The 27,869-nt window shown below is 40.3% G+C and overlaps 1 protein-coding gene across 1 annotated transcript in view; it reads right to left on the bottom strand.

The window, feature by feature from the left end:
• Positions 1-1,108: 1,108 nt before the first annotated feature.
• GABRA5 (gamma-aminobutyric acid type A receptor subunit alpha5) overlaps positions 1,109-27,869 on the bottom strand; it is an 82,172-nt gene continuing 55,411 nt past the window's right edge. Inside the window, 4 exon segments of the mRNA XM_030317582.1 lie at positions 1,109-2,112; positions 5,421-5,632; positions 8,563-8,715; positions 11,895-12,038. Coding sequence (XP_030173442.1) covers positions 1,810-2,112; positions 5,421-5,632; positions 8,563-8,715; positions 11,895-12,038 — 812 coding nt within the window. The 3' untranslated portion in view covers positions 1,109-1,809.

Genomic DNA, 27,869 nt, shown 5'->3' with positions numbered 1-27,869 from the left:
CACAGAGTTTGACACAGGCTCCAGGCTCTGAGCAGTTAACACAGAGCCCAGCACAGGGCTCAAACCCATGAACCATGAGATCATGACCTGAGCTGAAGTCAGATGATTGACTGAGCCACCCAGGTGCCCCAATAACCACCCTTTTTCTAAAGTTTACTTATTTATTTTGAAAGAGAGAGAGTGCAGAGGAGAGGCAGAAAGAGAGGGAGAGAAGGAATCCCAAGCAGGCTGTCCCAAGCAGTGCACTGTCACTGCCGAGCCCAACATGGGGCTCAAACTCACTAACTGCGAGATCATGACCAGAGCCAAAATCAAAAGTAGGATGCTTAACCAACTAAGTCACCCAGGGGCCCCACCATAACTCCCCTTTTATAATTCCAACTGAGTCATAGAGGAGGCAGCAAGTGTTCATTTTATACACGTTATTCTTGGATACTTCCTCCAACAGTAAGTAAATGGTCTAAATGCAGTACTTGGCATCACTGTTCACACACAGCAAAAGGAAGGAGAAAGAACTGAGCAGTTACCTTGTCCATAGCAAGCACCCAGCTTAGGAACACTGTCAGGGAAGGTTCTATCAAGGAGAGACCCATGTGATGTATGTATGGGAAAAACCTTCTGGTTTTACCTATTTACCGTGTGGTTGAAATTGCTTTCTCTTTGGTACTCTAGAGACTTAGATTGAAACAGACATGAATCACCAAGAGTTTTTTTTTTTTTTTTTTGCAAGGAATTTCATGATTGGTTTTTTTTTATGTCATTTTTAGGCAATGAGCCCATCAAAATATGGATTTTTTTTTCAAACAATGACATTATCCACAAGATCAGTTCTTTTTTTATTTTTTAATGAACATTTAAGGTTCATATACAAAAGCTAACAGAGCAATTAGTCAGTCATGAAATAAGTACAAGGAAATAAAATGGAAAATAACTCAATTACAGTTTGTCACCACTGAAGCACTACACGCTGGCTGCAGCAAGAGGTGGTCAATGTTTTAGCCAGTGAATGCATGGGCCAAATGCCAAGACTGTCATCACATAACTTTTTGTTTTAACATTTCCTTTTATTTCACTGATCATTATTCAGTTGGATGGGGAGGTGGGGGTGGGGAGAAATGTTTCTTTTCCAAAATAAAGAAAAAAAGGATTTTTTTAAGCAGTTAAATTTTTCCCTGGGGAAATATTTTATCTGTTCATCTAGCATATCATATATTTCTGTTATTGAATTTATCTGCATAAATATTTGCCTAATCTATTTCTTAATGTAATATCATGCAGTACTTTCTAATTTCAGAACAGTAAGAATTATCAAAGGCAATTAGTTTTGTACATAAATGCCCACAGTTTCCTTTTTAATGAAAAATGTGCTCTTTGTGATCTATGTTTCTTCCAAGAGAGTTGGTCAAGTAATAATCATGGAGCATTTCCTAAAATATTTATTTGCTGGGAAAATTTGTATGAAATGACATTTGAAGTATAAAAAACATTGTTAGGTAACACTTGGAACAGTTAAAAATATACTTATCTTGTTTGTAAACTATCAGTGTAAGATACTGAGTATCTGAGTGTCAGAGCCATTGTCTCCTGTTTTTCTAGAAAGTTGTTTGCTTTGTTTATCAATGTGACATCTTTGAAACATCTGACGTTATATATAGAAACATCAAGGCAATATTATTTGTACATATTATTAAACATGCAAAAATTTCCTGAAAGACAGTGCCCGAATATGGAGTCCCTCTGAGTTCAACCTCTCCTTGGTAACCATTCTGCTGGAAGTATGGCTCTCCTGGAGTTTGGGAGTGTGGTGAGTTATTTTGGAGGGGCAGCCCCTTTAATCACCGGTTCCCTATTCAAATATGTTGCCCAGTAAACTAAGTTGAAAGTGCCAAACAAGACTGGGAATACAATTCGGGACATTTTGTCAATCTTGCTGATGCTGTTGTAAGTCTTTTTGTTTTCAGAAGTTTTCTCTTCGGAAGGCTTTACTGAGGCTGAAGATGCATTTGAGGTCCCTGCCGGGGTCTGTTCCTTTGGGATGTTGGGGGGGTGGGTCATCTTCCCAGTAGTATAAGCATTTGTTGACTTACTTAGTATGAGTTCCCGCTCCTTCTTCTGCAAAATATATAATAAGACTGTAAGGGCATGCTATTTTCAGGCAATTGTCAAATCATTTCTGAAAGTTCTAAAGGTTTATCTCTCAAAAGAGAGATACAGAAACATCAGCTTAGCTCTAGGGGAGGGAAGTTCTCCACAGACTTCTAAGCCTACAACACCACATGGCCAGTCTTGAACATGAAATTCTAGAATGACAAAGTAATTCTAAATCAGAATAGTGGTTATCTTTGTTGAGGTGGAGACTATAAAGGGCTTTGTTGACTGGGAAGTGGCATGGTGAACTTTTTGGAGAACTGGTGATATTCTCTATCTCGACAGGGATTTGGCTTACACAGATGAACTCATCAAATGTATCTTTGGTATCTGTGCATTTTACACTATGCAAATTTTTCTATGAAAGAATCAAATGGTAAACAAATATTGAACCCTTGTTAATGATATACATATATTTACATGTATATAAATATATTTAGTGGGAAATATAGTGTCCTTTAACATTTACTCTGGAATGCATAAGAGTATAAAGGCGGTTTGAGGATGAGTGAATGGATAGATAGATGAAAATTAGACAGTAATGACAGATATTCATTGTGAAATTCTTTAAACATCACAAACATTTGTTTGCAAATGTATAAAATAAAATGCTGCAAAAAGCTGTTCCTTAATATAGTGCCATTAAATAAAATTTATTTGCGAAAACACAGGAAAGTAACTTAAAGGAAATATGTCAACCATTAAAACTATGAAAAAGATAACAAATAGGAAGGAAGCACATAGAGCAAGGAGTGAGAGGAAGTAAGTGAAAAGAGAGGAATCAATATGGAACCAGATGCAGAGAGCATGGGGACATGGTGAGAGAGGCTACACCAGTCCTGGGCTACAGTAGGGACCCTCTGGCCTACTTTTCAGAAATACTACAGTTCTTTGATACATCAGTGATCATGTGCACACCCACACTGGTCTGCCAAAAGAAACTGATAAGCATAACTATGAATTTACTGCCTTGAATGGCTCCCAACTCTTGGTGTAGCCAAGAAAAGAACAGATGCTTTAGAAGATACTAATCTGTGTTGATAACATGTATTTTACTTGGGGGAATGAGCAGTAGTACAGAATTCAGCACAATTACAATGGCTGTGGTGTTCATTGAGATGTGTCCCAGTCCCCCTTCTAGGTCCACCTGCTGCTCAGCTGCAGACAGAGCATCCAGGAGACAGACTTCAGCTCCAAATCATTCAGGGCTGACTTCAACTTCTTCCTCTGCTGAATGTCACTTCCTCTCTGTTCTTTCATCTGTATTCATCCTTACAAACTACCTTGCACTCCAAACTCTTACCTGGCATTTGCCTCTGGAGATCCCAACATGTGACAATGGTGAACACAGTCTATTTTTCAAGCTCTATACTTCTAAGTAAAAGTCAATTTACGTGAGTAGGCTAACACTATGTTTAATAATTCATGTGCATTACCCATGTCTCATAGTATGACTTGCCCACCCGAATGTCTTTAGATGCCCTGATGCTTCAACTGCACAGAACCTTTCAGGCCTAAGTGGTGGGATTCTCCAGCACTACAGCCTTTGAAGGACAACATGAAGCACTGAAGTTCTACAAGACAGTGAGGCATGCTGCTTATTCTAAAAGATCAGTGCTAATCTAGGACTAGGTAAACCATGTTAGCTTCATTCCTCCCTCTCCAAAGGTCTTGCCAGCCAGATCTATGGCAAGTAGTAATAACAGTGGGGCCAAGTGTGAAAGTGGAGGCTGACAAGGGTGGTGAGACTACCTGACAACATTTTAGGGCTCTCCATTCATTCCTTCCTCCTAGATTCAGAGATGTGTGCCTGAAGGCCTCAATTCATGCAATAAACTCCCATCTGCTCTCGTACTCATACTTGAGTAACTCCAGTCCACTGTCACATAGCCATCAAAACCCAGATCCTTAGCAAACATTTCACTTCAGGCAACACATGGCTGGGCATTGGGAAGCCCTCTTTCCCAATTCCATTCATGCTCCTCCCCCAACAAACATCCTCCATAGCTCCTTTTGTCTTTACCATCAAGTCCAGAAGATTGGGTCAAAAATCTCTAGTTTGCCTCTACAAATGTTTTCCCAGGTCACCACCAATCCACTGTGGTCAGCTAACTCCTGTGCCCCCACTCCATCCCCAACCCCAAAAACATCCACTCCTAAGGTTGCTACTTGTCAGGGCCCTCCCTCCCATCCTGTCTCCTTTGAGAGGGCCCAGCACAGACCCCACTTGGCCTTCCTCCAACCAGGCAAGCTGGACTTCAAAATGAGTTTTCCATGACTGGAATTCTGACATGGGAAGGGATACCTGGTCCTTGGAAGTGAGAAGAATCAGATGTGTCAGCTTAAGTCATAACCTCTGACTTTTACCGGAAAGAAAATAGTTGTGTTAAATGCAAAAAGCAAGCATGAGGCCACCGATGAGACACTGATGAGTGTCCTCAACAAAAAGAGACAGCCCTGGGTGGCTGTTCCTGGTTTGTGGCCCTGACTGGGAGGTCAGGCCAGACAATTCTAGTCTTCTATAATACTTTCCAGGACTCCCTTCATGCTGAATTTTCAAAGGACAGATTTTTATTTCAAGTCTACTTTGATAACTTTGATCTACTCTTCTTCAGAGCAAAGGTTTTGCTTATTTGTTTAATGCATGGTGTAATTAGCAGTTTATCAAATGCTGTTTCATTTTCTGCTCGATGTAGATTATTCTCACCTCCCCAAGGACATGGTTCAGCTTGGAATTCTGTGCAACCTTATTTCTTCAAATTAATTTCTTCAAATTAATTGCTTTGAACAGAGTAATGCTTTCCACAATAACTGTGCATCATTAAGTGAAACAAATCATCTCTTCCTCAGGTAGGGTTTGCTGCCTCCAGTAAGCTGCATGCTCTCCACATGCCCTTAAAGCCACCCTGCAGAAGATCTACTGTATGGTGTAGTGGCAAAAGAGAGTGACAGAGAATATACAATTCAGAACCGGACAAGTAGTCACTGAACAGACAGAAGGTACGTTAGCAAAAATAGCAGACCTATGTGTAAACAGCTCAAGCCATTCACCTGACATCAGACCTTTTGCTTGATCGAAGCTAATGATTCAAAACAAAGTTGAAATAGAACCTGTTGTAAGTAAGACTTGGTAGAGACCCTCAACACAGGGAAGGAGTCCTTTTTTTGTTGGGGGTGGGTGGGAGATAGGGAGGAGAAACACTTGTCTTATATTTGATATTTTGTACCATAAATGTTTTCTCTGGAGGAAAGGGGGAAAATGTAGTCAGTACCTTGACCTTGGCTGCTTCTGAGGCTTTTTTGCCATCCCAGGCCCAGCCTCTCTTTGTGAAATAGTTGACGGTGGCAAACTCAATCAGCGCAGAGAACACGAAAGCATAGCACACAGCTATGAACCAGTCCATGGCTGTCGCATAAGCCACTTTGGGTAGAGAGTTCCGAGCACTGATGCTGAGGGTCGTCATGGTCAGCACCGTGGTCACCCCTGTGGTGGTTGGGGACGGTGTGGGAGGGGGTGGGTAGGGAGAATGGAAACAGGGATCAGTACTGGCCCCCAGACCCCAGTATAACACCCCTGACCATAACAGATGAAGACAGGAAAGGAACTAGTTACCTTTATCAGTGAACTAGTTATCTTTACCAGTTTCTACAGTTTCTACTCTCTACAGTTTCATAACATTTAACACACTCATAGCATTTATTTGCTATTTTATTGCTTATTTTATTTACCTTATTAATTGGCTCCTTCCTCGAGAATACAAGCTGAGGAGGGTAGGGATTGGGTCCGATATATACACATACTCTGTGTCCCCATTGTCTTGAACCAAGCAAATAGCAAATAGCTCTTGTTCAACAAAGATGTGTTGAATAGGTAGTGTTCCTCTGTTCCATGGGGGCAATACCCAATGGAGAACAGGTAATGACATTCACATAGCATCTGGTGAAGTGTTTCACAAAAATTTGCTAGACACCCTATGAATAGTGGACTCAAGGCAACCTGAAGAGACAAACCTGCTTTTACATGTATTAACCCAACTTGCAGACCTTGAGGAACTGAGAAGCTGAGTGCAGTAGAAGCACCATGTCTGAATCTGAGTCTCAGTACTTCCCTCCATCCAAGAGGGATCAATGTCCCCTAAAAGCCACTGTGCAGGGTGTCTGTGGCCAGTCTGCCTTGGCTTCTGTGGAAACATTGCAGTGATCATGCAGCAAGGCCAGATATGTGGAGGGGAACGTTCAGGACTGGCAGATTACAAGCCATCTATATAGCATCCACTAAGTGCCAGATTGATTTAAGCTACATTCTTGATGGGTGTCATTATCCCCATTCACAGGTGACATGTTTAAAGATTTAAAAATACTTAGCAATGTACCCCATTTCGCTAGCTGACAACTGAGAACCCATATTCAGACAAGGATCTGCAGGACCCTTATAGCCCACACAACTTCCACATGCTCTGTGTCTTCCTCCTCACCACAGTTTTGTTTGCACAAGGGTGCACTTGTGTGCATAGGGTGTGGGCACAATGCACCTGCTATGGGTTGGATTGTGTTTGCCCAAAATTCATATGTTGAAGTCCTAACCTCCAGAACTTCAGAATGTAAACTAACTTGGAAATACAGCCTTTACAGAAATAATCAGGTTAAAATAAGATTGTTAAGGCAGGCCCTGATGCAACATGACAGGTGTCACAGACATGAACACAGGAAGAATACTGAGTAAAGACTGGAATTCTCTGTCACAAGCCAGGAAACTGCCAGAAACAAGGAGAGAGGCCTGAAATAGACCCTTCCCTCACAACCCTCAGAAGGAACAAGCTTTGCTGACCTCTTGATTTTGACTTGTAGCCTCCAGATCTGAGACAATTAATTTCTGTTGTTTAAGCCGCTCAGGGCATGGTACTCTGTTATATAACCTTAGGAAACCAGTACAGCACCAAGTGCATAATGTCACTGGTGGTCACAGCAGCTTAGTTTTCATCCAATGTCATCCCTCAAAGGTATTTATATGTCCTTATTGAACATGGTACCATGTGTGGAATTAATAGAAATCCACTATTCTTAATAGAATAGAATCCACTTAATTCTTAATAGAATCAAGAGAAATCACTATTAATATTAATAAATTAAATATTAATTATTAAATAGTAGGCATCTTTGATTTTTCTTAGAAATCCACTTAATCATTGTACTTGGAAAGTGTTCTGGCATGACCTTTAACAGGCTTCTTGCAACTTCTTGGGTCCTTTAACACCCTAATGTGCATCTGGAATCTCCAAGAAGAAACAGATGCTAATATGCAACATTGTCCAAACTATTTTTTTTTCTCAGCCACCTACTAATGTTCCCCTAAAGACCTGGAGCCATAAGTCAACCTCCACACCTCTCCGAAACATTCCTGAAGCTAGATGAAGCAGGGTAAGTGAAGCTGGCCATGTAGGTGGAGGTAGAGAGATAGCCTGACAGGAACACTCCTGGGACACTCACTTAGAAACTCCCTGGGCTCTCAAGCTTCCCACAGAATTATGGTAGTGTTAACATAAAATGCTGGTCACGATTACCTTCTTTTCAAGGGAAAGTGCAACAGTAAGAGCTGAGGCATGAAGTATACCTTACAGTTTAGAAATATGTGAGCATCCATTACCGCAACTGACCTGCAAAACTACCTTTAGTATCACTACTGAAATGCGAGGAAGCAGAATTTCCAGGTAAGAGTCAAATGCTGAACTATGTCTGCTATGCTGAGGTACCTCCTGAACTAGATCTTGCTAAACCTCATTTATGTCTTAGGGATGTCAAATGATGTTATTCTACTAAATGGTTATCCTATATGTGTATGTATGTGTACATGTATATATTTGTATATGTATGTTTATATATATGTGTATATAATATATATTTATTATTTATACATGAAAATATCCATATATTCATATCATAGACACCATACGATGGTATATATGATATATAGATATATAATTTATTATTACCATACCACATATGGTATATTGAATGCCTGTTGGGAGTTAATTTTAAAGTGGTATCACGTTTCAAAGAAAACTGCTTGATAACGTAAAAAGCAGTACTTTAGGAGAAGTGTGAAAATACTGTAGCAAAATCTCACATAAGACAGATTGCTACCAGTTTCAAAACTAAAAAAGAAAAAAAAAAAAGCTTACCAGCAAAAAGCTTTTCAAAATGGAAACAATGATCAAATAGACCAAGTGTCATTTCCTAAAACCTTGTTATAGTGCAATCCTAAATCCATATCCTTAACATTGAATTCTTTACTAATTGGTCTGTTTGTTTTCCAGGTCACAGAACAGACAGCACTAGTCATTCAGAGGCTGTTCTTTGGGGATAGTTAGAAGCAGTCACAAAACACCAGTGTAGGCCTGGCTTGGGGACACTCACCAAACACTGTCCTGGCAGGGACTGATTCTCTGTTCAGCCAAAAGGACACTTGTGACAAGATCACGGTCATTATGCAGGGAAGGTAGGTCTGGATGACAAAGTACCCAATCTTCCGCTTCAGATGGAAATGAGCTGTCATGATTGTGTATTCACCTGCAAATAAACAAATTAACTCGGGCAACCACCTGTCCTACAGTCCTGCCTATGGTTCCTGCCCCTGAACCAGAGGCAGTCCAGAAGTCCCCTTCTTTCCACCTTCCCACTGGACAACTATTTGTTTGTATTGTTAGGATGAAGGAGATGAAAGAGGATGCATAGATTTCTTGGCCGTCATTCTGTAAGTCTTTTGAGCCCCAGCCTCTGAAGAGCCTTTCCTGCTGGATGTTTTTCCTGGGGAAATCAGATTTGTGTGTTTTCCTAATCCCTGGTCACAATCTGTGCCACTCTCTGCCCACCCCCTCACTGCTACTGCCATCAGGATTTCAGGATTTAGCCTCTCCAGATATAACTCAGGACATCACAGAGCCCTGTTGCAGGTGGAGAATTGTTCTCCCTATTTCCCAGCCAGGGAAAGCTGGCAGGAGCTGGGGGAAAGCACTCCCCACAGGCTCTGCACTCCGTGACAGACGCAGGTGGAGGGTGAAGAACAGCAGTTTGAGGAGGCCACTGGTCTGGCAGCCCCTCCCTCCTGCCACCTACCAGGGGAGATCGGGGCATTTCCTTGGAGATGCCCCAGTGCCTTCTCTGGATCTGCCTGGCTGTGTGGGAGGCCAGAGGGGACCTCCCATTCATTGCTGAGAATGACGCTGCCCTGATGGTGAACTGGTAAGGAGCTGAGATGGGTTGTGGTTGGAGGGTATATAAGTGGATGTCAACTGGAAAGTCTCTAATGCTAGATTCCTTTTTCTGAAAAAAATATAGTTAACATATGACGTTGTATTAGTTTCAGTTGTACCACACAGTGATTCGACAATTCTGTACATTACTTAATGCTCACCATGATAAGTGTAGTCACCATCATTCACCATATAACATAATAACAATTACTACTGTCTGTACTCTACGTTGTGCCTTTCATCTGTGTGACTGCTACCTGAATATACACCTCCCTAGGGAGATGGGGAGGCTGCTTTGAGGAGTGGAGGCAGAGTTAAGCTGATCTGAGGACAAGAGTTCTTTTGCTGAATTGCAAGGAGTAGATGGTGTGGCTGGGGAGCTGGATAGAACTGCAAAGTGGGGAGAAAGGGCTTGAGGCTGCCACTAATGCAGACCTGGGTGGGAGCCATCTGTTTGGGGGTGGGGGGAGGGTCTGCCAGAGACCAATGTGGAGCATTGGTACTTTGAGTCAGATAGCACAGATCTGCCATGTGCTATTGGAATCAAAGCCCAGAGCTCAGCATGGCCAGCTGTGGAGGTCCCTACGTGCCTTTTCTCTCAGCATGCCAGATGTCAGAGGCAGGGGGAACCATTAAGATCACATGTAGCAAAATCTGCCCCCTTCCAGAAAAAAAACAAAATTCCTAGCAGTGTCTGTGACACACCGGCATTGGCAGGCCACATTTTCCCCATAGCTTGAAGGCAGGTCAGAGCAGCAGAGAGGGACTGAGCAGGTTTTATCACACCAGAAGGAAACAGCGACAAAGAGAAGGAGGATGAGCTATGTTTAATAGCAAGAACTGAATCTTTATAATGATCCAATGTTGCCTCTTCTTAACACCCAAGGAGAGGGGAAATACCAGTCTATTTCCCTGCAGTAGGGTTTGATATTACTCTCCTACTTATAATGCTTTTATTGTTGTTCTTTTCATTCTGTTTTTTTTTTTTTAATTTGAGTATAGTTGACACACAATATTACACTAGTTTAGGGCATACAACATAATGATTTAACAGGTTTATATGTTATGCTGTGTTTACCACAAGTGTATCTACCATCTGTCCCAATACATCCCTATTACAATATTACAGTATCATGGACAATATTCCTTATGCTGTGCCTTGTGTTTCTGTGACTTACTCATTCCATAACTGGAAGCCTGTATCTTCCACTCTCCTTCACCCATTTTGCCCATCCGTTCACCCCCTCTTTCATTTGTTTTATTTTTGAGTTAAGGGTAGCAATATCAGATAATGTTTTAAAAAAGACCATATTTTTAGAATGCACATAGAGGCAGAAACCCCGTTTACACATTTTTAAAGAACTGTATGAAACAACTCCAAACAGCAGCATCCTCCATCAGCATGGCATTTCTTTACCCCAGACATCTGCCATGCTACCTTTTCACTTGTTCCCATAAAATTAGGCCTGCTTCCTCTTCCTTTCTCTTTAACTAGGCATCCTCATGGTGCCACCATCCTCACCATCCTGCCAGGCTCTCTCCCCTCTCCCCAGGATGCCCAGCACCAGGCTAATGGGTAGGCTCTAGGAGCCTGTATGTAGAGGAGGCATGCACTCAATGTCCATGAGCTTCCTGCCAGCCCTGAGGTTTGTATCATTTGGAGCTGACCGGGGTATCATTTGGAGCGCAGAACTCATCCCCGTGACAGGGCCCACTCCATCCCTGTTATACTTTTCTTCTCTGCCATATGGAGACTCTCTGGCACCCTGGGGTCTCCTCCGCTCCTGACTGCTGGGGCTGGGCCTCCTGTGGCCAGGAAGCAGCCAAGGATGCACCCTGCAGGTGCAGAACCTTGAACATATTTTGTTCCTTTGGAACACCTCACCCATTTTGAATCAGGTGAAGCCAGGCTTGCCCCTGTGGTACTCAGCCCGGCCCTATGTACATGAGAGTGAGAGCCTCTGCTTCTTTCTTGGTGAGGTCTCAGCTGTTTCTGTTCTGCTTGGTTGTACTCCCCAAAATTCAACCCTTGGGAAATCTTCTTAGAAATTTTCAAAACCTCCTGGTAGGGGGAGCTGGTAAATAGGAGTACTTGTAGGAAGCTGTCTACCTTTCCTGAAAAGACTACTGCCTCTATGTCTCAATGCTGGGAGCAGGGACTGCATTATATAAGGAAGTCTATGTCACCTCCAGGCAGAGCCTACGATCACAGGGGCCTGCTCACATGAGGGCAAACACATCACAGATCAATGCCTCCCATGGCTCTTCATGCTGCTAGGCAGCCACTGCAGTTGGTGCCTCCGTGTGCAGCTGCAAGAACAGGGATCTGACTTGGAGGGCTCCCGTGGACAGCACCACACAACCACAGCTGTGCCCCAGCTTGCTAAGTAGAACTCAGGTGTTCCTAGGAGGCATGCCCCCTTCCCCCACCCCTAGCATGGTACAGGAACACTGAGCTCTCCCAGGGTGTGACATTCTATGTGCACTTGGTCTCACCTGTGCTGGTGCTGATGTTCTCAGTGCCTACTGTCTGCCCCATCAAGTGGTACTGGTTCAACCTGGAGCCATCTTCTGCCACCACCACTGACTTAGTGGTTCCATTAGTCCACACATAGACAACTTCGGAATTAGGATATGCATCTGTATTGGAGCACAGAAGGTGGTATAAACATGGAATTATTTTCAGCCTGGCACAACCAACAATGTCTATAAAAGTAGCAAGAGAGATGGTTGGAAAGTTAAAGGACCTGAAGACTGCACAGGTGGTCAAACCAAGGCAGATGCCGCCACTGTTCAGATAGGGCCTTCTCATTTCTAGAGATCTGAGTGGTCAGCAATCAGTGCCTGTTTCCCAGTATGTATTTGCTCTTTAGGGTACGCTATCACATGGGCTGAGACTACAGTGCCGGGGGCTCTCCCAGCTCTGTGGTGTTGAGCAAGTAACTTATGGTCTGTGCCTCAGTTCTTCCATCTGTAAAATGGGATGGTTACAGTAGCTACTTCTTAGGGCTCCTGCTATCATGATACAAGCTCCATAATGACCAAATTCGTAGAGCACGTGGAGGAGCACCTGAGTGCATCAGCTATGATAAAGGTTCCACTTTGCAACTGGTACTTATTGTCTTGTCTGACACTGTCCTGGTGGGAGGGTGGCATGGTAGATATGACCTGCGTTGGTGTCATGCCTATGAATGTTACTTTATATGGCAAAGAGCACTGTGCAGATGGAGTTAAGGCTATGGGCCTTTAAATCAGAAGATTATCCTGGATTAACCCAGTGCACCCAATATAATCACTTGAGCCCTTAAAAACAGAGAACTTTCTCCAGCTGGAGCCAGTCAGAAATCCATCTCAGAGAGATTTGAAGCATGAAGAAAGTACTTGGCTGTCATTGTTGGCTTTGAAGATGGAGGAAGGGGCCATGGCAAGTGGGCAGGTTCTAGAGGGTAAGAATGACCCCCCAGGTGACAGCAAGCAGGAAACAGGGACTTCCAACCTACAGCCATGCAGAACTGAATCCTGCCAACAACCTGAATGAAGCTGGAAGTAGCCCTGCTACTGTCAGCCCTATTGACACTATAATTCTAGCCTGTGGGACCCAGCACGGAGACATCAGGCAAACACACTGTATTCTGACCTATGAAACTACAAGACAATAAAGGTGGTTTTTCTTTTTTTCTTTTTTTCCAACTTTATTGAGATATAATTGACATGTAGCATTGTTTAAATTTAAAATATACATTGTAATAACTTGATAGATGTATAAATTGTACAATGATTACCACAGTAAGGTTAGTTACATATTGATTTAAACTGCTAACTTTGTAATAACCTGTCAGGCAGCAATAGAAAACTAGAACAGTTAGATGGAGAACAGAGGCTCTCTCCCAGAGGAGGGAGAAAAATACACATAAAACATACAACAGGTGAGTAATTGCTATGGAGAGCTACAAGCTATGAAGAGGGAAGAGGTACAATTTTAAGTGAGCTTCTCTAGGAAGACCTCACTTAGGAGACCCAAGAGATGTTCAGGAGCTGACCACAAGGCTGTTAGGAGGAAGAGCATCCCAGGAATGGATGCTATAAAGGTCCTGAGGCAGGAGCATGCCTGCAATACCTGAGGAGAAGCCAGGCAGGCAGTGTGGCTGGACAGGGAAGAGGGCAGAGGGAAGAGGAAAACATCAGATAAAACAGTGTCTCCAGGATATTTTATAGCTTTTGCTGTGAGCTAATCAGAAGACATGGAGGTAGGGATGGGGGATTAAGCAAATAAGTGACATATTATAACTTATGCTTTAAAATGATCTGTCTGGTTGAGATGGAAGAATAGAATGTCAGTGAGAACCAGACAGAAATGGGAGACTGCCTAAGGCAACATTAAAATAATCCAGGTGAAAGGGCGCCTGGGTGGTTCAGTCAGTTAAGCGTCCAACTCTTAATTTAGGCTCAAGTCATGATCTCATGGTTCATGAGATCGAGCCCCACATCAGGCTCTGTGCTGACAGCACTGAGCCTGCTTCAGATCCTCTGTGTTGTTTTCTCTCTCTGGCCCTCCCCTCTCTCTTTCAAAAATAAATAAACATTAAAAAAAATCCAGGTGGAATATGACAGTGGTGGGCAATGGCAAAAAGAGGAGAAATTAGGGATACATGTTAAAGGGAAGATTTGTCCAGTTGCTAATGAATCATGTAACCTGTGACAGGAAGAAGGTGGCCAGGCTGGACATCTGGACAGTTCATTTGCACTTAAGATGGCAAAGATTCTGGAAGGACCTGGCTTCTGGTGAAATAGCAGCAGTGCAGGTGCAATGTATCAGAAATGATACCTACAAGGGGTTTACTTGGGGATCCTGAGGGAGCAGCTGGCTATATAAGTTAGTTCATGGGAATGGTACCGAGTGAACATGGGATCTCTCCAGTTGCTAGCATATGGATGTCAACTGAAGCCTGGGCTTATGGGATCACCAGAGTAGTGTTGGTGGATAAAAAAGGGTGGTAAATGACTTCCTAGCGTGCTGCAGCGTGTAGAATATGAGAAGGTGAGGGGGAAACAGCAAAGCCACCGGAGCAGCAGGCACTGTGGTGGGAGGGCACAGGGAATGTGCTGTCCGGGAGACCTGTGTCACAGACTTCAGATGATGGATCAGGAGTGGTCACAGGACCTAGCAGGATCTGGCCACCATGGCAAAAGCAGTTACATAAGAGCAGCTGGCTTTGAAGAACTGACAGGCTCATTTGTTCCAGTTGTCTCTTGAGGCCCCTGAAGGTAAGCTAGCATACCTGTCCCATGATCAGGCCCATGAATCTGAATAGATGCCACATCCAACCACTTTGACACCTTTTGAACAAAGAGGTCTGCTTTGCTCCCAGCTGCTTAAGCAGAGCATGACCCTCAAGCACGTTTGAAAGGAACCATGTACCCATAGAGATGAGAAATCTGTAGATGTCTCAGGAGATGAGGGATGAACTGCAGAGGTCTGATGACACTGCTGGCAGGGGAGCCATCCCTCAGTATGACAGCATGCTCTGCAACTCTACTCCAAGCTGAGTAAGCCCACTGCACTGTGAAGGATCCCCTGGAGCAGCAATTCTATTAGATCAGGCCAACAAAACTATGCATTTGGATCAGAGATCTTAACAGGTAGAAGTCAGAAGAATGGGCTCTGGAATGATCAAGAGTTCTACTAAAAAGCGTAGAAGTTTCTTTGCTAATGCACATCACTACCTTTATTCTTATTTATGTGCAAAAGAGTATCCATACAGTTGAAAAATAATGAAATCAGCATGTATGTTGCACTCAGCATAATACAGAGGAAAACAGAAGAAGCTTCACGACTCCCTGTGCATGACACACTGAAAACTCACATCCTCCCTACAAACTGGTATTCTGAATTTTATGATAACCATTGCACTGTGTGCTTTGTAGTTTTACTTCCTGGACAGAAGCAGAAGTCACTAAACAAAGTTGGTTTTTGTTTTGTTTTGTTTTGTTTTGTTTTTGGGCTTCGCCTATGTCTTCTTTGTGAAATCTGTTCATGTTTTGACTCATATTTCCTTTACATATTCTGACACTTTTCGTTCTACGTATTGCAAATATCTTCAAATTTTTGGCTATTTCACTGTGTTCTTTTTTTTAATTTTTTGATAAAATTAATGTTTGTCAAATTTATCAGTCTTTTCATTTTTCTGCATCTTATTTCAGAGGCCCTTGCTGTTCTGAGGTCACACTATATTACATGTGCATTATCAAAGTTTTAACACATTGTCTTTCACCATTTGGGCCTTACTGGAAGCTGACTTCTGTATATATTTTCCACACAGAAGTATCCAATGGCATTTTCTCCATGTGATTTTCTGTGTTGCCACCAAAATTATTAAGCCGTCTCTCCCAGCCACTCACTTTCAGGGTTTGCTCTGCCAAGTAAGGTTTCTGTCATGCACTGGTTTTCTCTTTGCTGGGTCCTCTGCTAAGCTCTCTTTTCCTGTCCTGCTTTAGAAGACCCCAATAACTGGAAGGGTAACATACCCCTCTTTTCTTCTTCAGGGGCCCCTGCTTTTTCCTCTGCTCACCCATATACATGTTGGAATTGGCTTAGGCTTCCATAAAAATACTCTGATGAGATTTATACTGGAACTGAACTGGATGTATATATTATAGACTGGGGAGACATGACATCTTTTGGTATTGTATTTTTTTAAATTATGGACATGATGTGTCTCTCCATGTATTTAGGTCTTTGTAGTGAAAGTGCTTGACAATAAGTTGTTGTTGTTGTTTTTTTTTAATTGTAAGGCAAGCACCTGATGTTAAGCTTTTGATTGCTGAGGCATCTACTTCATGGCAGCCTTCTAGAACATACTGCTAGCTACACAACTAAATAAAGAGCCAGGCCACCCCACCCATGATATTCCCCTTTTAGAAAGCACAGTGTGACCTAGATAGCTGACCACTTGAGTCACCCCACTTTTCCCTTCCTGTGCCCTAATTCTTGCTCTTATGGTTTAAATTTGACAATAAAGAATGAACTTGCCAAACCCTAGGCACCCCAACCTAGACCCAAATAAAGGAAAATTCTGGTTCTGTGCTCCCTCTCTCTCGCTCCCTTTCTCTACCTGTGACCTTGCCATATGCCCCCAGATGTGCTGTGTACCTTCTAGGACTTGTGAGTAATAAATGTTTTTTCAAAGTTCCCTGATGACTATTGCTGAGATTAATCTTGCAATCATAATGAGAACCACAAGAGTTGGTCCCACTATAGCACTGGCTCCACTAAGAGAAATGTCTGTAGGGTTTCACTATGAGTAATATGGCCAGGAAAGTGCCCAGGCATCCTAACCTAAGTGATAGCATCACTATTGATAGGCTGAGGCCTACCCAAAAGTTTTCTATATTGAAATATTTTTAGTAAGTTTGTATCATTCTCTATCTTTTTAAAAAAGTTTATTTATATTGAGAGAAGGAGAGAGAGAGCACATGCATACATGCACAGGGGAGGGACAGAGAGAGAGAAAAAGCAGACTCCGTGCTATTGGGCAGAGCCCAACACAGAGCTCAAACTCATGAACCCATCCAGTCATGACCTGAGCCAAAATCAAGAGTTGGATGCTTAACTGACTGAGTCACACAGGCACCCCTCATTCTCTATCTTTTTGCTGGATGTCTCCCCCTAGATGTGTGATACTCAATATTGTTTTTCAGTAACCAGTGTACTCTGTCCTTGAGCAAAGGGCAAGTGATAAGCCAACTTACCAGAAAGTTGCTAAGCAAGGGTGGGGTCAGAACCATTAAAATGAGTGATGACTCTGAGATTTATCTGCATACTAATGATTTGAAATGGAAGTAAATAGAGTAGACTCCATTATAACAGTTAATGAAATATCATGGATGCTAGACTTCACTCACATTGCAGGTAAATGTTGAGTGGTATCCTTGCCTTTTTTTTTAAATTAACATACCTTCATTTTCAAGTTTTAGGTAATATATAACTATATTTTTCACATTAAAGCTTCCCTGACACAGGTACATACTGTTGTAATTTCCCTTCTCTCCTGGGGAGATGGGTGGCTCTCTCTCTGGAGAGATGAATGTGGGGGCTGATGATGCCTCTACCTTGGCAAGCTGCTTTCCAAATGTCTGGTCATAGGCATCACTGGGCATGTGCTAATAAGACTGTGAGGGCTCCCTGCATTCTACATAAATGACAGTGAGATTTCTATCTCCCTCCTACTTTGTAAATGTTATAGGACCCTGACTATTAAAGAGCTGTGGCACTCAGACATGGACTTTAGCAGAGCAGCCCTGCTGGATTCTGGTCAAGGCTGTGAGTGTGGAGCAGACAGTAGATGGTATGAGACTATATCCCCTGGCTTCTTACTGTCCCCAGACTGGCTCAGGAAGCTTCTGTTTCTATCATCTTATACACCTGCTGTGTATCTTTTTCTCAGTTCATCCACCTCACAATGGGGAGAGCTGCTTCCTGTGAAGCTGGCCTCCCTCTGACTACAACTCTAGTGAGAAGTGCTACAGATGTCCCATTAACAACTCCTCATTCCATTTCCCAATCCATAGGGGAGATGTAAGTCTGACCTCTGGTCAAGAGAAGGGGATCCCCGCAACCCTTGGGAAATGTGAGTAGATCAGAAAATGTTAATCCTAAAGCTCAATAAGGGAACTCAAATCTCAAGGCAATAGGTTGGAGTGACCAGGGTCAGTTCTGAGAGTTAGGAACATCTGGGAACACAGACGTGTCTAAAAACAGTACAGAACACAGGAAACAATGTTTCCCCCATGGAGCTACTTACTTGGTGCCAAATCTGCTCAAGAAAGAAGGGAAAGGAGGTGAAGAGCATATAAGAGGCAGGAGAGAGAGGACATCAGGACACATGGAGCATTCTGAAAAGTGGTAGAGGTCTAGAGGTGCAAGTGTCCTTTCTGGTGGCCTGGAGTTAGGTCACAGATAGGAGTACTGGGGTGGTGGAGGAGGCACTGAGGTGGGTGTGAAGACTGGTACAGGCCTATGGAAGGTGCAGACCCCACCCCATCTGCTCTCTTGACTGCAGTGCTGGGAATTACTTTCTACGGTGGTGTTGGAGATGGCACACAGTTGCAGATGGCTCTCCTTGAGCTCTGAGGCTAAGTGGCATGTTGAGCAGGGAAGCACGTCTATGCTGCAGGGATCACTGGCTGGGCACAAGGCTAACTCTGATACATGCAGGCTTGTTGGGCATATAATCTCTCAGCCTCTTTCTCCATTTTTGGTGAGTGTGTGTGTGTGTGTGTGTGTATAATAATATTTATAATAAAGACCCAATAAAATAATAATTGTTAACTATATAAAAGTTACTTGAAATCACAAAGTGATATATGAGTGTATCTTATAAGGCAAACTAATAATTCATAACATCTTGCTTTTCAAACTGTTAGTATTAAATAGCCTATTGATATTGATAATGTTAATAGCATTAATGATAACAACAAGAGCCAGTGTGGCCTCTGTCATTTCAGTTCAGTATTGCTAAGTTCTTCTCTCTTCATCAGATTAAGGGTGAGAATAAATGACACTCATGTGCATTTCACCCTGGGTATTTAGCACTAAATTATTCTCTTTGTGTTAGCTGCATGGCATTCCATCTTTTAGCCACGCACAACAGTAAATGAGGCAATCAGGTTTGTTGTGCTATCATTTGTTACGAGTTAGAACTCTAGAAACATAATACTCGCCTCCTGTCAACCATATATCAGCACAGCAAGGCAGGAAGGTTTTAAATACTTTCACTCTTAACTGACTTGGGAATTCATCACTGCTTTCTGAGTGGCTCCTTTTCCTGGGTTGACACTTTCTGTTTATCCAGGTCTAGCTTTGCAAATCCTGATTAGAAGGTAGAGATGTCACTTTTAACCCTTATTTATAAGGACTTTCAAAAGCAATGAGTGTTTGCTAAACTATGAAAGAAATATAGCAGTGTGACTCTGAACTTCAACAGCCAATGTGTGCTCTAAACCTCTATTTCCGCATCTGTAAGTTAGGGAAAATAACTCCCATATCCTAGGGCCACTGTGAGGGCAAAGTATATTCATCAATGTTAGACATTTAGCATATTCCTAACACAGTAGGTTGCTTAATAAATATTAGGAACATACCCATATATTGGGAAGAATTTTGGTTTGTGTCAGATCCAAACTTCAAACTTTGAAAAGATCTTCAAACCTAAATTGACTTTTTAACTGTCAGTCAAAGCAAACCCAATGTATGAAGACCGTTGGTTAGCCTCATCTGATAGGTTGCATGGACACTTGGGAACCCAGGAACTGCCAATAACCAGACAGGAAATCCATTTTACCTTGTGCATTCATTGCCTATGATGTTAGAAGAAATGCAGATTAGTATGTACCCAATGAGCCGAATTTTGGTAATTTGAAAACATACAGAATTTAAGTTCTCTGACAGCCATGTCCTCAGCCCTCCTCTCTCTTCTGAAATGGAAGGTGGCAATGAGCAGAATAACTGCCTAAGGAGACCTCACTAACCATCACTTATACGACCTTCTGCAGGGTCCTCAACCTCCTTGAGCCTCAGTATTCTGTGCTAAAATCCAAGTCAACACTTGACCCATCAATTGCATAATTTATATTACAAACTTCATAAGCTTTAAATGTATGTAGATACATTATGTCTAATGGCCTACTAGATACCAATATCTCTGCTTTGAATTCAGTAGGTAAAAGTTACCTATGCCTTTTTCCTTGCCTAGAATCAATTGAGACATAAGGGTAGCTATCTGCAGATGGAGATGAGCAGATAACATTTCTGCCCTGTTACCAAAGAAATTACAGTGGATGATTGAGGGTTGCTAATCAAATGGCCCATAACCACTCCACAATCCAGTCTGTAAAATTATGTATGGTCACTGCTGCCTGGTCTAACAGAGAGAGTCAAAAAGAATACACTGTCTGTGTCCATGGACTTAAATGGGAACCAATCAGGAAAGAAGGACTAAGGCCAGTCACCACCCAGCAGAAAAGACCCTCCCCTTGTGAAAAGGAGTGAGAAGCAGAGCAAAAGCCTAGAAGTAACATTAGGAAGAAATCCCTTCATGTAATTTCCCACCACTTCATAAACCAATCAGCTTTTTTAACTGAAACCAGCAGTTCCTTCCAATCACTTTCAATTTCCTTAGGGAAAATAGATTTCCAAAGTCACATAGTCTTAAAATCATGATGCCACCCTTGACTCGTGTCCCCCTTTGATCCTGGATCACATCTGGCCAACACCCTTGTCACATCTGGTCACCACGCTGTTCTCAACTCTCAGTGTCTCTAGTGCTTCAGGGCAATTCCTAGCTCTTGGTGTCACCTACCTAGTAGTGAGCCCAGCACATCCTCCCCTTGTTCCACAAACCTCTCCCACTCTGTCTACTGCTTTTACACTTTCATATTTGAATGGTTATGCCATCCTGTCATTTGCCCAAAAGAGGTGTTCATCACCTCTACTAAGTGACCCCCAGTCATTTGTGCTTTGTCCTTATTTCTGTTACCCTCCTATTCAAATCCTTCCAGGTTCAGTTTAAAATATCATCCCCATAAAAAAATATATAAATAAAAATAAAATAAAATATCATCCCCATGATGAGTTTCCCCATCTGAATTCCAAGTGGCTTTCAGCTGTACAGGGGTATTTAACCTTATTATGTAACGTGTCCATTAACTCCTTGGGAGCAGAACTGATGCTTCTGTGATTCTCACTGCATCTAGCATGAGAACACACCCAGTGTAGCTGTTAAATAGTAATCACAGTTAACTAGTGCATCTAAGACACAACACAGACAGAACTTCAATGTGTTTCTCAGACCTCACAGACTAAAATGCAGATTAGACACTTTGAAACCTGTGTTCTAGATCACCTACACTCATGCTGAGTTGCTGGGCATGATGAATGCAGTTAACAGTGTCATAATTCCACATGTTTGAATGAACTAATAGCTTACTACAGTGAGATTTACCCTAATTTTGTGAAATTCTCTCCACTGGATGTTTACCAAACAGGCATCCACATCTAATTTTAGCATATATTTTCATGAATCCAGATGTTGTTTCATGACTTAATTTACTATTTAATGCATCATTCTACAAATAAAATAAACAAAAAATAAACTTTTTTTTAATTCCTAAAAAATCTTGATTTAAGCACTTGCTTCCAAATATAAGCCATGCCATTATCTTTAAGGAATTTCTTTGTGGACTAGGAAAGATCCCTTTGTAAACTAGGGCTAATTTCAACATTTGTTTGAATTCTTGAGAGTAGAGAGAGCAATAACAGAAATGTCTGTTAATTCAGTCCTGCATTGAGAAGCCAGAGCATGTGGCTCATTAGAATAATGACACCTATTTGCATTCCTTTGTCTCCTAATAGCAGAGAACTGTTGGATTGGGTAATTTGAAACTCATTATACTATCACATTTAGCCTCTGCACTGTGCTCAGATGCCCATGGAATGAGGGAACTACTTGGCCAAGCAGCTATTTTTAGTAAATCAAAAAGATGAAAGACAAGTAAGAGACACAATTAAATAACATTTCTTCTGTTAAAATTATTATATCCTGAGCTGAAACCATATAAGCTGAGGAAAGGTAAAGTTTGTGCAGTTTTTCATTTCTTGGGCAACTGTATATAAACATGATGTATGAAGAAAATCCTTTAAATCACTTTGAATTTGATAGCAATGATATTAAAATTTTTTTAACGTTTATTCATTTTTGAGACAGGGAGAGACAGAGCATGAATGGGGGAGGGTCAGAGAGAGAGGGAGACACAGAATCTGAAACAGGCTCCAGGCTCTGAGCTATCAGCACAGAGCCCAATGCAGGGCTCGAACTCAACGGACCCCGAGATCATGACCTGGGCTGAAGTCGGACACTTAACAGACTGAGCCACCCAGGTGCCCCTGATAGCAATGATATTAATAGCAGATATACAGAAACAATCAACATCTAAATCAAACCAATCTTCAAAATATCAGGCAGATAAAAAAAATAAATTTATCATGAGAGTTCAAAATCTCAAGAATGTTTATATTTGTTTGGGGCTCTCTACTGAGTTCAAAATACACACACACACACACACACACACACACACACAAACTGAGCCCATTTGGTATCACTGATTATAGAAGTGATGAGATCCTATCAGATGTGTATTTTATCACTGAATGTAATAAATGACTTAACTATAGTTGGTTGACTGTTGAATACGAGATATTTTAGTGAAGAATGATTTAGAGGGTCACATATTTTCTTTAACCAAAATTTGCTCTTGTGCTGCCTATCCTGTAAACCATTGTCATTATAGCCCATTAATTTGATCTTATTTAATTAATGATGAAAAAAATGACAATTTCACTTTTAGTGTTTTGCCTTTGATCAAATAAAGAGCATAATTTTCACATGCAAAGAGGGGTCTAATTTTACATTATACAACTCATTTTCCTTTTGGGGACATGAACAATTTATTTTCCTTCAGGGACATGAATCAGTGATTCCCAAATAAGATGCCTCAGGATCTTTTGAAGGTTTCATCTCAAGCACTGATGTGCACAGCCTCCACATGGCAACATATTATTTAAATAAATCCTGGTGAAAGTCGCTTTCCATTATGCTGCTTCTCCCAAATAAATGTGTGTTGAATCTCTCCTTGGCATTTAAAGGTCATAGTTTGAAAAAAAAAAATTTCCATCCAACCCAACTTTTGGCTCATCACACACATACACCTTTCCTAATTCCAAAAACCTGTTTGAAATGATAGAAGTAATACAAAAGGAAACCCCTGGAATCAAACAAACTTCCCCTGCCAGTAACAGCAAAGTGATTGTTAATAGTTGTTACTATTAACACCATGTAAAAGAGAACTCCCTGAAGCGCACTGGAGAGTGAACAAATAGAGGAAAAGACTGGACGGAGTTGGCTCAGAGGAAGGGAATGCCTTTCTACTTAAAAAGCTTTGAGTCAGAGCTGTGAAGTGGCTAAAGCTTGGATGGATTCCTTTGGTCTTCCTGGCTCGAAGAACCAAAGGAAAAGTAGACTATCAGAATAGCACATCTGAAAAATGACGTGTAAAATTCTAGAAAGGAAAGAGCCACAGAGAAGAAATCACAAATTTGATGTAATGGATGTATGTAAATTCTACCCAGATATGTATACTTACCCTGAATTATACATACATGGAGCATAATCCTACCAGCCCAACTAAGGTAGAAGAACCATCTGACATTTCATCTGTTGCCTACTATAGGAAAGACAGTGTTTGGAGTTTTCCTTTGGCCAAGTTAATTAACTAAAAAAGAAAAAAAAATGACACTCTAAATTTAACAGAATCCAGTCTCTGCAATACAACACTGAGATAGCCAGGAAAGAATTAAAAATATATATTAAACGTAAAAGAAACACAAAAAAGTGACCCAGACTCAAGAGAAAATACAATCAATATGGAATGCTCCTAAGAGGATTCAGATCCTGGATTTAGCATATAAGGATTTTAAAGCAGATTAAATGGCTATGCTTAAGAGTGTAAAGGAAAAAAAATGTAATGGTTTGTAATGAAAAAATGTAATGAAAAACTAAGAGTAAGTCTTAGCAGAGGCATTGAAATGATTTTAAAGAAACATATACAAACTCTAAAACTAACAAATACACTAAATAAAAATTTTTTGTATGAATTTAGTCACAGATTGAAATGACATAAGTCAGTAAACTTGAAGACAGAGTGATAAAAATTATCCAATATAAAGAATAAAGAGGGGTGCCTGGGTGGCTCAGTCGGTTAAGCATCCAACTCTTTTTTTTTTTCCAACTCTTTTTTTTTAATATTTATTTTTCAGAGGTGGGGGAGGGGCAGAGAGAGAGACAGAGAAAAAGAATCCAAAGCAGGCTCCAGGCTCCAAGCTGTCAGCACAGAGCCAAGGCAGGGCTCAAACTCATGAGCCCTGAGATCAGGAACTAAGCCAAAATCAGACATTTAACCCACTGAGTCACCCAGGTTCCCCAAGTGTTCAACTCTTGATTTTGACTATGCTGTCAGCACAGAGCCTGCTTGGGATTCTTCCTCTCCTCCTACACTGCTTGTGCTCTCTACCTCAAAATAAATAAATAAATAAATAAATAAAATAAATAAATAAACGAACAAACAAACATTAAAAATTAATTAGATTAGACTCCAGATGGAAAAAGAAGGATGGGAGAGAAAAATATTAGAAGAGATAATGGCCAAAATTCCTCAAATTTGGTGAAAGACAAATTTAGAAATTCAAGAAGTTCAGTAAACCCTAGGAAATATAAATAATAATAAAAATACATGCAAGAGGACTTCTACTTCCAGGAGAATGGAGATGTGTTTTCCCCTATTCCTCTCACTAAATATAACTAGAAAATCTGGATATGTATGACATAAAATATAGGAAGAATCTGAAAGGTAGAAAGAATAAGGCAGACAGGTCTTGGGATCTTGGTACTCAAGAGATGACCCAGTAGTAAGTTCTGTGGCTTTATTCTTGCCTTATGCATCTCAGACTGGGAGCCCAAGAAGCTTAGCAAGAGCTGGTGTTTCAGTTTGAGTACAAGGCAGGAAAAGGCCAGTGGTCCTGATTAAGGCAGTCAGGCAGGAGGACTTTCCCCATATCATTGGAAGGCCAAACATTTTGTTCTGTTCAAGACTTCAACTAGTTGAATGACATCCGCCCGCATTAGAAAAGGCAATCTGCTTCACTCAGTTTATTAATTTAAATGTTAATCATTTCCAAAAACATCCTAACAGACATCCCCCAGAATAATGTTTGACCAAAAATCTGGGCATGTCATCGCCCAGTCAAGTTGACACACAAATTAACCTTCACAGAAATGAAAAATACAATAACTGTAATAAAAAGTTTGATATATGAGTAAATAAAGAGGATGGAGGAAAGAAAGGAAAGAGTAAACTCAAAGATAAAACAACAGAAATTAAATAACGTGAGAAATGGAGAAAATAGGAGAAAATGAAAGAGCCTCAAAACTTATGGGGATATATAAAAAAATCTAATATTCATGTCATTGGAATCAGGAAATGAGAAGAGAAAGATGATGGAGCAGAAAAAGTATTCAAAGAAATAATTGCTCAAACTTCTAAATTTCATAAAAATCTATAGATTCAAGAAGCTTAGCAAGGCCCAGGCAGAATAAACTCAAAGAAATCTACACCAATGCATAGTTAAATTTCTAACAACTAAAGGCAAAGAAAATAATCTTGAAAGTAACCAGAGAAAAATGACATCCTACCTCCAAGCAAAAAATGATTTGAATGGCATCAGATTTCTTATTAGAAAACAAGGAAGCAAGCATAAAAGAGCACATCTTTCAAGTGCCAAAAGAACTATCAGTACAGAATCCTATGAAAATATCCATCAGGTATGAAGGGAAAAATCAAACCTCTTCAAATGAAAAAAAAAAAAACAAAGATAATTTATTGCCCAAAAATACCTAAAGACAGTTTGCTAGTTATAAATAAGTTTTATTATAAAATATTTTGTTATTATTTTATTATAAAACAACTTAGTTATAAAGAAGAAATCTTGGAACACTGAGAATAAAAAAAGAACACAGTAAGTAAAAATATGAGTAAATACAATAGAATTTCCTTCTTGTCTTGGGTTTGTAAAATTAAGTATGATGGTTCAAATAAAAATTATAAAACTCCCTGATATGGTTCTAGACATATATAGACAACATCTTTAAGGCAACTGTATTTATAATTATGGGAAGGTAAGCACATGTAAACGGAGGTAAGGTTTATTTTTCATTTGATCTGGTTAAATGAAGACACCAGTAGACTGTGATAAGTTATGTATATAGTTAACCCTTGAACAACATGGGTTTGAATGTCCAGCTCCACTAATACACAGATATATTTTTTTATAATTACAGAATAATACTGTGAATGTATTTTCTCTTCATCATGATTTTCTTAGTAATATTTTATTTCTCTGGTTTACTTTATTGTAAGAATATATTATATAATACCTATAATATACAAAATGTGTGTTAATCGACTGTTCAGGTTATTGGTAAAGTTTCTCATCAACAGTAAGCTATTAGTAGTTAAGTTTTGGGGAGTCAAACTTACTGCTATGTAGTAGCAACTGTACTTCAAATTCTGAATTTTTCTCTTTTCCCAAGTTAGCAATATTTGTTCTGGGCTGTGGCAGTGAACCAAAGCTCCCAATCAATCATGTGATCACAAGGGTAAACAATTGATATATTTACAACAATTCTGTGCCCATGCAACCATTTGCATGTTTTTCATTTTTAGTACAGCATTTAATAAATTGCATGAGATAGTCAACACCTTATTGTTAAAACAGGCTTTATGTTAGATGATTTAGTCCAACTGTCAGCTAATATAAATATTCTGAGCATATTTAAGGTAAACTAGGTTCAGCTATGATGTTCTATAGATTAGGTATAATAAATACATTTTTGATTTACAATATTTTCAATTTATACTGGGTTTATCAGATGCAATCCCATCACAAGTTGAAGAAGAACTGTATAAAATATTATAAGTCAAAATGTTATCATAATAAAACAACTAATCATAATTGTCCAGCTAACAAACAGGGAGACAGAAAAAAGAAAATAGAGAAATGAGAAAGATAAAGAACAAAAAACAAAAATAAATAAATAAAATGACAGCCTAACATATCAAAAGATACATTATATGTAAATGATGAAAATATACCAATTAAAAGACATAGATTGACCAAGTCATTAAAAAATATTACGTGGCTATATGATGTCTATAAGAAACTTATTTTAACATAATGATATATAAATATTGAAGAGTAAAAATAAGAAAAATAAATACCACTCAAATATTATTCAAATATCAGACTGAGTTCAAAGCAAAGAAAATCACCAGAGACAGAAAGGGATATTATATAATGATAAATGGTCAAGCCACCAAGACATAACAAACTGATTGAACTAAAAGCAGAAAAATACAAATCCACATTTATATTTGGAGATTTCAATATCTCTTTCTCAAGAATTGGTGTAAAACAACTAGACAGGAAGTTGTAAACATTAGTCCTAACTAACAAAGTATTATAAGAAAAGGAAACAAAAGGTGAAAAGATTAAGAAAAAATAAACAAAACTATCTTTCTTTTGTTGTTGTTGTTTTTTTTTAATCTGTACACCTTTATTTCCTTTTCATGCCTTATTTGCACAGGCTAGAATTTCCAGCACTATGTTGAGGTAAAAGTGGTAAAAGCAGACATCCTTGACTTATTCTGTCTTAGGAAACCATTCAGTCTTTTTTTACATTAATTGTAATGTTAATTACACGTTTGCATTGTGACTGTTTGTTTGTAGAAGTGTTTTATCAAATTCTGGGATGTCCCATCTATTACTAGTTTTCTGAGAATTTTTACTATGAATAGGTGTTAATA

The sequence above is a fragment of the Lynx canadensis genome, chromosome B3, assembly GCF_007474595.2.
Source record: "Lynx canadensis isolate LIC74 chromosome B3, mLynCan4.pri.v2, whole genome shotgun sequence".
Classification (NCBI taxonomy): domain Eukaryota; kingdom Metazoa; phylum Chordata; class Mammalia; order Carnivora; family Felidae; genus Lynx; species Lynx canadensis.
This window is presented reverse-complemented; position numbering and strand designations above follow the sequence as displayed.